The sequence below is a fragment of the Gadus chalcogrammus genome, chromosome 16 (genome assembly GCF_026213295.1).
Source record: "Gadus chalcogrammus isolate NIFS_2021 chromosome 16, NIFS_Gcha_1.0, whole genome shotgun sequence".
Lineage (NCBI taxonomy): Eukaryota > Metazoa > Chordata > Actinopteri > Gadiformes > Gadidae > Gadus > Gadus chalcogrammus.
In genome coordinates this window covers 16,595,710-16,607,478 of record NC_079427.1, presented here as the reverse complement: position 1 = coordinate 16,607,478, position 11,769 = coordinate 16,595,710, and the positions used below count along the sequence as shown (strand labels likewise).

General features: G+C 43.1%; 1 protein-coding gene across 2 annotated transcripts; it reads right to left on the bottom strand.

Moving 5' to 3' along the window:
• Window positions 1-836: 836 nt before the first annotated feature.
• On the bottom strand, window positions 837-11,169 carry scn3b (sodium channel, voltage-gated, type III, beta). Of its 2 annotated transcripts, XM_056611412.1 has the most exons (6): window positions 10,261-11,169; window positions 9,031-9,197; window positions 8,297-8,525; window positions 5,557-5,695; window positions 2,507-2,607; window positions 837-1,841 (listed from the first exon to the last, which is right to left on the bottom strand). In XM_056611412.1, the coding sequence occupies exons 1-5, from the start codon at window positions 10,313-10,315 to the stop codon at window positions 2,535-2,537; spliced, it is 663 nt and encodes a 220-aa protein (XP_056467387.1). In that variant the 5' UTR covers window positions 10,316-11,169; the 3' UTR covers window positions 837-1,841; window positions 2,507-2,534. The 2 variants fall into 2 exon arrangements, with proteins under 2 accessions (XP_056467387.1, XP_056467388.1); XM_056611413.1 differs by lacking the exon at window positions 2,507-2,607 and having other exon boundaries at window positions 10,261-11,164.
• Window positions 11,170-11,769: the final 600 nt, after the last annotated feature.

The following is an 11,769-nucleotide window of genomic DNA, read 5'->3' as shown; positions in this document are numbered from 1 at the left end:
GTGTGTGTGTGTGTGAGATCGGTACACAATCGATAAGCAATTTATTTGAAATCAAGAGATGGAGACAAGTTTAGTTAGTTCTGCCTTTTCCCCCTTCACAAAGACCCTCAGAAACCCAGAGGTCAGGTTTGTGAGTGCAGTCCCACAGGCCACTGCTGGATCCACACACCTGTAGTCTCTCTCATTAAGAAGCCTGATGGTGCATATGACTGTTAAAAAATTACAGTTTAACCTACTCATTAGTGTGTGTGTTGGTGCAATGGTGTATGCATGTGTCCGTCAATGTCAATGTGCATGTGTGTGTCTTTGTCGTGCGTGCATCTTTGTGTATGTGCATGCACGTGTTTATGTGTGTTTGTGGACACATGGAAGATGCTAGACACCACAGTGCTATCATTTCCAGGCAATCTGCCGGCTCACAGTCATTCCTGGGTTGCTATAACAACAGCTGCTGCTATATCGTCACAGCTGTGGGTCGCAGCTATCAGATGGGGGAGGTGGTTCAAGTGGGGCTGGGGGGGGGAGGTGGCTTTATACATCCCCTGTAGTCACATCACTGTCCGTCTCACTGCTGTTTCTTTATCTACTCCATCTTCACTGTCACTCTGTTGGAGCTAGCTGTCACCTGCCCCGGCAGCTCATGTTAAAGAGAAGAACAATGCTCTCTCAGCCTTTGCAATTTTTAACTATAATACAGCTAGAGCACACATTGATAATATGCCTCAGCTCCACTATTGTGCTGTTAATACACTGAAGCCTAAAGGGGGCACAGAGTTTTGAAAGAGAGGCAGGTTGACTTTAAACTGAGATGAGGTATTTGAGCCTAAAAGCTGAAGTTATACAGTTGCTGTTTATAGTAGATATTGTGTTTACCTCTCAATATCTGGATACCTGGGAAAATGAGAAGCGCTACGTTTACTTGTATATTCGATACGTGCGCAGCTAGGCATGAGTTTAGGATCTGTCCAGAACGATACATTTCACAGGGAAATAATGATGGCTGGTAAGTGGTGGAAAAGACCATGAGCTTAAACTGATTGTGCAATACATTTATTCCAATATAAGCAGATCTCTCACACAGGGCATAAGAATGCGTAACACACATCATGCAGAATGATATCATTGCACCAAATATATGAAACACATTATTTTCTACAGTATTTTCCCTATAGATTCAGGCACATATGGAGCGCTGCTATTGTAGCTGTTGGAGAACACAAGCAACAGCGGAGGTTAGAGATCAGGGCGATCGGTAACACAGATTTCAGATGGACACGATAAAGGAAAGGCAAAGACGACTTCATCAACTGAAATATTGTCAACTTACACAGTATTATCCAGTACTTTGAGTACTATTAGTAGTATTTTACTATGACACAAGATACACATCCATACAGTATACAAAGCAATGCAATCCTTTTTTTGTAAAAAATTAAAAGTAGAAAGAAGAGAATATATCACAGTAGAAACTGCCTTTTGACTACCATCTCAACATCGTCTATCAAAAGAGTATGAATCACACGGACAGAACAAACAAACTGTATCAGACATGCAGTTTGGTATTCAGTTTTTAATATCAGTTTGCATCCCCTCGACCGTTGCACAATGCAAGCAACACAGCAGAGTACAGAGGGAGCGGATGAGAGAACAATGGGACCTAGAGGCTGAACATTGCTCTCCAATTTCTCTCTGATTGACAACGTATTTGACCATAGCGTGAGCACTCGAGTTGACGAGTGTTTCAAAGTGTTTTCAGTGAAATCAGTGTGAGAACAATGTCTGTGTACATAACTGTGCTGCTGCCCCCGCAACGTTGAGGTGGCCTTCGTATCGGTCAGTACCTGGAAAAGAAAGAACAATGTAAACGTGTTCAAATTCAAACACATCGTTCCTGTTCAGCAAAGACAAAGAATCCTCATCTCATTCAAGTGTAAAACTATAATATACCTCCTCATGACACGCATAAAGTAGCTCTTGCACACATAAACATACATTTCCATAATCTAAATGGAATCATGACATTATTGGTATTATGCACACAGTAGAACAGCAAACTATGAACACAGTAAGTGTATGCAGTGAAAATGGCAGGGATGTATGTTTGTGTAGTGTGTAGATAACAAGAAGGTTGAAAAAACATAGCAACAAATACACACAAATTGATTAAGTCTTAAAGGTTGTGGCAGTATGCTGACAGTATGAATTACTGAGTGCTGGTTAACAATTACAATATGTCGCATATATACACAGATAAATGCATGCTTTTTCTACCAGTTTGTCTTCCAAAACCAACTGACAGCTATTGTGGATGTGTTACAATGACGACTCGGGGCGTGTCCTTCACTAGCACTCAAAAACATCCACGTATCCTACGGTCATCATGCTTTCTGTGTGATTTGAAGACATTGCTTTTTACTGGTACAACCTTTAATTGTGGAAATATGCAAAGGATGAGTTGAAATAAGTTTGTTTGGTCGCAGATCAGTTTGAGTCTCTGGTAAAGTACCGTGTCTGTGATTGCAAGACAACCACTTTTATTCGGTAACATCAGTAACCGGCTCAGCTGGATTGTCTTTTTGCTCAGAAGGTATGGCTAGGTAGTTTGTCCTGCAGAAAAAACAAAGGCAGTTCTAGAAATGAAATGTCAACTGGGCTTTTTTAGTAAATGTGATCTTTCTAGGTTGCGCTATACATTTCACCCATTCGCAATGCTAAATCCCATCGAAAATCTGGATCTAAATATGTCTAACTTGTGTTTTTCTAACTCCCTGAATTAATAAACACAAATAAGTAAACGCATAAATAAATAAAGCAGACAAGAAAATAAAGAATATATCTTAAGAAAATGCCATAGTTAGTTTCTTAATCATAGTTATATAATTAAATGTGTGTATATTGTGAGTATGTACAATTCAATAATAACGATCACATTGTATTTACCAATAATACACATTGTTATTATTGGTTAATGATTTATCATAGCAATACAATCGGAATGCTTACAAAAAAATGGTCTATGCTAACATTAACAGTGTATATGTCAATTTCTCTTGGTTACATAACGGCAGTGTTGAGCGATTGAACTTATCACTATAAATGCACAAAGCATGGCCTCTGAACTTTGAACTACGTCTGAATTCACTCTGAAGTGCTCCATCCAACATAGGCTCGGTGCTGAGTGGGTGCACTTAATCACGCATTATTCTAAAGTGTAGTCCAGTCAAAGCATAGCATACCCATCACTATTAGTAGTCACAGAGTCAGCATAATCTTTGTACTGTCATTCTAGCCCACTCGCAAATGTAAATCAGCCCGGCTCTTGTAATTGGACTGTCACTGCATATTTTTCATACTTCTGACTGACTCGACTGCCGTTCCATATAGATCAAAGATCTGTTGCCAGATTGGTGCAGCTAAGTCATCTGATTTCAAGCCATTGACTCCCAGAGGAAAACAGTAAGGAAGTCTGGTCTGATTGCAGAAGTATGGATCAGGAACAAACATGAATCGGTCCCTAATGGTTGAATTGTAAAGTGGTGTCCCTTGCCTTGACCCTGGATGACCCAGGAGGAGCATCGTGTAGTGATGCATAATAGAAAGGACATAGCATATAACAAGGCAGGACATTGATTTTCATGTCTTGAAAGCGATTGGGTTCCAATTGGAGGGAGAATCCAACAGTCGGGGCTGTGCAACTAGTTGGTGGCTGTGTGGAAAGCATTGGTTTTACATCTGCATTTGTAGATTGTAAATGTTGTCACAGATGGAGCTGAGCCATCTTTGAAAAAAGGCGAGACCCCTGGTGTGTGACCCCATTTACAATTCTTACTGCACCAAATGCCTACAAACTGCCTATGGATACAATATTTGTGCCTATTCACTTGCATTGAAGAACATCTGCCATGTTGTTCATTAGGTTTCTGTCGAGTTACTCCAGGAAGATCGCTGAAGACCTGCACACATCAGCTGTTGGGCTGTCAGATAGCTTATATTATTCCCTAAATCACAACAGAGCAGTCGTCACAACATGGCAAACCGCAGACCGCTAGCCTTGCAATAAAATGCCTTCAATGCTCAACTCAAATTGTTGATTTGCATGACTGAACTTAACTGAACTTAACATGCATGACTGAACAGCATTACTGAATTGCATTTTTACCTTATCAGAAAGCAAAGCATATCCTATTTTCCTCTGATCGTTCCTGTCACCTGTAAGAGGAACGCCTAATACTTTTACCACTTCACGCTATAACGACTTCATGTTCCGGTGCCACACACAGCTGTGCCCCGCCCATCAGCGTCTATGTGTTCTGCATTTTATAAGGAGAATGGAGTCACTCAGTGTATTTCCACAAAGCCACTTATCAGCACTTATCTGCTCTAAACTATACAGGCTGGTGATGTCGGGGTCATAAATTGCCTGTCTGGATTCCTGATGAAGTGGTCAAGTCAGCGGTTTGGCAGCCCACAGAGACCTGACCGCACAGGTACGCTCTGGTCTTTGTTGGCCAATCAAAGGTGATGCAAAAAACTCTGTTTATGAACGAGTTGCAGATCTGGGCGGGATGTTGGGAAAAAAAAGCTGTTTAGAATTGGAATGGGAATGGGAGTCAGCAGTGCTCAGATTTACCCACACCTGCCAGGTGGCCTTCCAAAAGACAGATTAGTGTGGCACTGGGTAACTCGCCCTCTCACTCTCTGTCTCCCTCACTCCCTCCCTCCTGCCCTCTCTCTTTCTCTCTATGTCTCACTCACTCTCTGTCTCGCCCTATTTTTCTCTCTCCCTCTCTCCTCCTGCCACCTCCTCTCTTATTCTTGTAATCATTCTTTCTTTTTCTTCCCTTTCGTGCACTACATTTCCTTCTTACCCTCACACAAACACTCACAAACACTCACAAACACACACTCTCGCTGCCTCCACATGCTTTTTCTCTGTTATCCCCCTGGCATGTTTAGCTCTGCATGTCTGCATTGCTCCTTCAGTGAGCTTGATCAAGGTCAATAGGAGAATACAGCAACACAGCTCATTCAAAGACATGTCAGTGCCCTTGGCTGACATAGCAGATATACAAGGATAGCATGCAGTTTGCTGTGTGTGTGTGCGTGTGTGTGTGTGTGTGTGTGTTTGGTTGCATGTGTGTATGGTGTGTGTTTTTGCATGCGTGTGTGCCCACAGCTTTGCTTGCGTGTCTTTATCTGCCTGTCTGTGAGGCTGTATGTCTGCCTTTCTATGAGGCTGTATGTATGCCTGTGTCGGCCTGTCTTTGAGGCTGTATGTCTGCTTGTGTCTGCCTGTCTTTGAGGCTGTATGTCTGCTTGTGTCTGCCTGTCTGCGAGGCTGTATGTCTGCCTGTCTGTGAGGCTGTATGTCTGCCTGTGTCTGCCTGTCTGTGGGGCTGTATGTCTGCCTGTGTCTGCCTGTCTGTGAGGCTGTACGTCTGCCTTCCTATGAGGCTGTATCTATGCCTGTGTCTTCCTGTCTTTGAGGCTGTATGTCTGCCTTTGTCTGTGAGGCTGTATATCTGCCTGTGTTTTCTGTGAGGCTGTCAGACTCACGCGGGGTCCTGGGTGTGGTCGTCGGCTCTGGAGATCTTCCTGTAGCAGTAGACCATCTCCACCAGGAGCCACAGGGTGAGGAGCACCAGCAGCACGTACATCATGACCTCTGAGTACAGTGACGCCGGGTTGACTTTGGCTGCAGAGGAACACACGCACGCGCGCGCGCGCACGCACGCACGCACGCACGCACGCACGCACGCACGCACGCACGCACGCACGCACGCACGCACGCACGCACGCACGCACGCACGCACGCACGCACGCACGCACGCACGCACGCACGCACGCACGCACGCACGCACGCACGCACGCACGCACGCACGCACGCACGCACGCACGCACGCACGCACGCACGCACGCACGCACGCACGCACGCACGCACGCACGCACGCACGCACGCACGCACGCACGCACGCACGCACGCACGCACGCACGCACGCACGCACGCACGCACGCACGCACGCACGCACGCACGCACGCACGCACGCACGCACGCACGCACGCACGCACGCACGCACACACACACACACACACACACACACACACACACACACACACACACACACACACACACACACACACACACACACACACACACACACACACACAGCACAGCACTGTGAGCTACGATAGTCTCCCTTCACCTCATCTGAAGGATCATTGCCGTTGGTTATACATGGATGCGTCTGGTGGGGTTTATTTGTGATGGTGTGGGGTCATACTGTTCAAATAGGTTCATGGCTGTTGCCCTTGAGACTGTAGAGAGCGTGAGAGTGCTGCTAGTTATGATGGACAGCGACTAAATTGCAGTTTAATTGCAGTCCCGTATTCAAGTTGCTTAATGAGACAGAGGTCGACGAGTGCCCGTACAGTGAAAATCCATGCAAGGTTTTATTTAGATCTTCCGATGTGCTGAAACGCTCATTAGTGATACCGTTGGGTGGGGATAATTAGCAAAGATCCAGATGGTTCTTAAAAGGCTAGGCAGAATTGCTCATTCCTAAAGCCGGAAAGGTGACCTCTGTCTAATACGACCCTGATAACTCTGAATGCCGACCTTACAGTGTCCACTAACTGTCAAGCATGTACTGTCATGTGGTATCCCGAAGTGAAACATGCTATTTGATGCCAAACTTTTTTCTGAGACAATGATGTGCAAGCAAATGTTATTTACAGAACAGTACCATTATGGTGTGCTCCTACTGTCCTAAAGTAGTTTGGCTAAAATCAGATTAAAAGATGGTTATACACGTGTCACAGTGGTTTTCATGCCGTTGCAATTATATCAGCTTAATGGTATAACACTGCTAATTTAGAGAGAGCGATGAGAGAGATTAATATCCAATGTAAAGAAACCAATAAAACAATTGCCAAATCATCGGATGAAAACCATTGTGACAATGAACGGGTGCCAAACCCCAAACAAGCCGTCGGACCCATGACAAATATGTAATGTGTTTTAACAGTGACTTCAAAAGAGACTATGGGCGCCGTCTAACCCATAAAACCATGACCCAATCAATGTTGTTTCAATGAGAAAAGACGTCATTGCTGTAACCTAATATTCACATATCATGCATTCTGGCCTATGGCTTTTTGAAATCTGGCCCCACTACACTACAAAGATGCAAGGAGATAATGTGTGTCTGTGTGTGTGGTATGCAAATACAATGTAGTTTATCGTAAACGACCATATCATTTGATTATCATAACATCCAGTGCTTTGTACTACTTTCAGGAACAACACAACCAGTGGAAGTCTCCATCCAAAATTAAACCACACTAGGTGCACACAGATAGACATTTTAAAGACATGAGGGATCTGTACATTCAAAGTTCCAAATATACATGTACTATGTATATATTGAACGTGGTGAAAAACAACACAATCAGCAAGCCAAGCATTCGGGAACGCAGAATACATTACCCCTTATAAAAGATAGCAAAGCAGGTGGTTTGAATTAACCCCTTCACTGACAATAGGTGAAAGCTTTGACAAACGATAGACAGACAAAACATAGCAATTATTCCTTGGGTACACACAAAACAAAAAAGGGGACAGAAGGGTATTGATGGTGTTAGTCACAGACGGTTTTTCATTCAAAGTCCATTATTGGAGGAGGGAGCAAGTCACAAAAAATTATAATAATTATAATAATAAAGCATACAATCCCTTTGCATGTTCTTATTGAGGCTAACACATTCAGGCAAATGTTATCATCACACAAGTGAAACACTGCATAACAGCGATTTCACCAACATATTTCATAAATAAACACAACTAAAGTCCCCCCAAAGGATTTGTAGCATTAACATGATCACATTTCAAAGGATAACTGAAAAATATGCCATGCCCACAATTCTCAGTACGAAGGACGTCATCTATCATGGTGACCCAAATTCTTCGCAGGATTTAATTTGCATAATGAAATGCTTAATTAATTAGGACTAATGGCACTAATCCAATTACAATTATTTTGGATTTTAATACTGTCACCATTATTGACTGTATTAAGTCAATAATGTTGATAACTTTTAAGAAAAATAATTACTACATATTCATGCTCTTACTCCTACCAAGAAGATGAATATGTAAAGTGCTTAACTCAATATCTAACCTCCACATTGAACTATGTGGTTCAGCCTACAGATTATCACTCAGGAACGAACGTACTATCAGGTACTTTGGAGGGGACTCAAGAGATAACAAAAAGTCAAAAGTACACACTGGCCTCACCTGTTGGATACACCTTCAACTGGATTACCTTGGTCTTGTTGACCGAGGGCGTGAAGTAGTCAAACTTAAACTGACGAAACACGTCGCAGCGATAGGTACCGCTGTCGTTAAGGGAGACGTTCAGGATCCAAATGGAGAGGTCCTGAAGGTCCACACTCCCGCTCCACAAGAGACGTTTCTCCCAGGGGCCCTCCACCTCCTTCGGGCGCCCATTCCTATACTGGAAGATCTGTTGGAGAGGGGAAGCTAAGTTCCAATATAAGACGTAAAAACACACAAGCTCCAAGGAAGATGCATTACGAATGCCATGCATAGTGAGATACATAATTTGATACAAATAAATGGGTCATCGGGTATTAGTAGTAGTTAAACACCTTTAATGTTTGGAATATTAATACAATTATATATATAAATTCAACATCACTTCTTTGAAGGAACGCTCTGTAACATTGTCACTCCAGCCATCACTTATTCAACAGTATTGTTAACTTTTTCCCCTGCATATATATTGCAAAGTTCAGCTTTTAAAAAGTTTAAAAGAAAAAAAGGTTTTCATCTTTAAATCAATTTTTGTCTGTGGGAAAAGTGCTAGAAAATCAGATTTGAAGCAAAAGTGATGGCTGCAGGGAAACAACTAGATTGAAATGATGACTTTAAAATCCAGTCCTAAATCGATCAGTCGGTACTAGCATCAGGGAGGGGGCAAGGAAGGAGCGGCGGCAGCGCAGGCCTACGGGGATGAGCAGGGTGTCATTGTTGGTGAGGTAGAACCAGTCCACGCGCGTCAGCGACTTGACCTCCTCTCTGGTCATGCAGGCGATGCAGGTGAGCTTCATGGCCCTGCCCACCACAGCCTCAGTCTCTGAGGGGATGTCCACGCACACCGCATGGCCCAAACGCACTGAGACACACAAGGGGAAACATGGGACACATTACCGAGGTAGATCGATACTGGATGATCTGGGAAGATCAGAGAGGAGAGGGAAGCTTTAATTGGTCGCTGGAACACAGCAGAGGGTAAGTGCTCATTGTGTATGGGGGTATCACAGGTGAATCCAACCAATGCTTCTTTTATCCAAAGACACATTCAGCGAATACAGGAACATTTCATTAATTAGCAGGTATGCGTCTGGGAAATCAGACACCCTAACCCTAAACCTTAGGAGTAAAATCTCCCGGAGAAAGATTTATATTCGGATTGTATGTGTTAAGTTATATGCCTACAATGTCCATCTAAATATATGTGTTTGTATATGTTGAAAACTTAAAAACACAAAACCTCAAAGATTATATTCTATGGTAATTGTTGTTGATGTTCTCATTGAGGCCAGTAGTGTATGAGGTCTATTTATACACATACAAATGTACATTTATGTATTGAACTGTTAGTGTATGTTTGATTTAATGTATTTTAAATGGAATATTTGATGGTCTGGTAAAGAGTTCAAATATTTTAAATACAAACAGTTAACAAAATCGAAATTGGTCAACGTAGGGTTTGCCATGAATGCCTGCGTGTGAGTGTTGCAGTGCTGAATCCTGTGCTCTTATGTAACCCCTAGCCCACTGGGCAGACAGTCCTGACACCAATTACATCCACATGCCTTTCTACACAGGCTCACTGAACCAGACATAACATGTGTGCATGTGAGTGGGCAAGGGGAAGTGGGGTTAGCCTGCTGCTACTCACTGATAGTCTGAAGATGGGTCCATTGTTTGAGAGGACATGCTACTATTGTTTTTTTATGTTTGTATTAGTGGGGAATGTATTCAGCTGGGATTGGTTTAAAACCAGTTATGTCAAGTTCTCAAGGAGAGGGAACAGGGTAACCTAGTTGATGATGCAGTGGGCCATACATTCACTCTGACCTTGGGATTTAGGTCTAGAATATATAGAGAAATAAATGACCTAGAAAAATAAAAACGATGAATAATTTCACATAAATCACTCATAGCCTACTTACCCGCACACATTAAAAGTAACAACGTATGCAGTCGACCGCTGAGAGGCCCTATCATAGTGAACACTTTGAGAAAACTAATTATGATCAGTGTCTTTAACTTCTGAGTCCTGCGGAATCCCTTCTGTGGTTATCCTGGAAGTGATTTCAGGTCAGGGCGGCGGATGGTCCGAGTTAATAAGAGGGAATATCTTCAGGACCAAGGCCAGCACCCATCCGTTACAAATCCGGCTGCCGATTACTTAAAATCACCAGTCTGAGGTCCAAACGAGAGCCAGGTTCAAATGCCAACGTCTCTGTATCCCAGTGGCAAAAACAACTCTGGGAAGCAGAATTTTGGTAAGCCTTTTAGGGCTGTCCATTTATAACAATGTGAAAAACATTGTTCAACTAGGACATAATCACCAACTTATAAAAGCTTCTACATTCCGGACGGCACAAAAGGATTGTATCAGCGCTGAAATGTCTCTTTATATCAAAAGCCAAAACATAAAGTGGCGCAGAGGTGCTGTCCTCTGATCCAGACAGCCTTCAACACATCTCATGAACAACGATTCAACAAAACAAGAGACCTGTAGAATCCGGAAATCCACTTGCGTTAGCGCGTTTTTGCAACGTTGCTCCGAGACGACAGAGATAAACAGGCCAAACGGTTTACTACCTAACAATGAATATCACTCGGACATGATAGATTCTTTTTTTTCTCGAAAATATCAAATACGGACTAGTAATGACGTTATCAAGACGCAGCCCGCTGCCTTTGTTTTCACAGCAGTCACTTGTGTGGCAGCACGTAGGCGCTGATGCGCATGCGTGACTCCCACGCTGGAGCAGGCTCGTGCGTGGTGCCACGCGCATCACTCTTCAAGAAGATATTTTATTAATCTTCAACGTCATGTACGTTCTTACGATATTTGACGATCGTGATTATATGATTGTCACATTAAAAAAAAGGGGAGAATAACAGCTTTCTACTAATTAAACTCACGAGCGAACGATTGAGGAGAAGTTCCCGGAGTTCGGTTCGACACAGGCTAGGCATAGGCTAATACCTTTCCTTATTGGCTGTTTTCTAGTATATCGACCATACATTCCCATCATGCTTCACTTTATTCATGAAGAGCTTTCTTGGTGATCAGAGCGCGCTTGAGGCTTTCGGCGTTTTTCAGGCGTTCAGGCGTTAGGCAAAACACGCGCATGTTATCCCCTATAGGGATTATGTGATTAACCAGATGCGAAGAACATAGCATACATATAAAAGAGCATAGCCAATGTTGATGACAGGAACATTGAATTTTGAATTACATTGGGTGCAATCAGAATACGCATCGTACTACTGATAGTTGTTGCTCTAATAAGCTATGATATATTATCTGGGGTTCAGAAGATAACAGTCCTAAGTACGGCCTATCACATGTTAAATTCCTGTTTATATGGTTAGGTTAATATAAACACCACTAGCAGCCGTTGGTTATTTGTATAAACTATGGACTTATGTTGTCTTTTCCGTCA

Excerpts from the sequence above, each read along its gene's own strand:
- scn3b (XM_056611412.1), bottom strand. The coding sequence starts at position 10,315 with ATGATAGGGCCTCTCAGCGGTCGACTGCATACGTTGTTACTTTTAATG. Across the intron at positions 5,696-8,296 it reads GTTGAAGGTGTATCCAACAG|CCAAAGTCAACCCGGCGTCA; the intron begins GTGAGGCCAGTG and ends GTTCCTCTGCAG. Across the intron at positions 2,608-5,556 it reads GACCACACCCAGGACCCCGC|GACAAACTACCTAGCCATAC; the intron begins GTGAGTCTGACA and ends TTTTTTCTGCAG.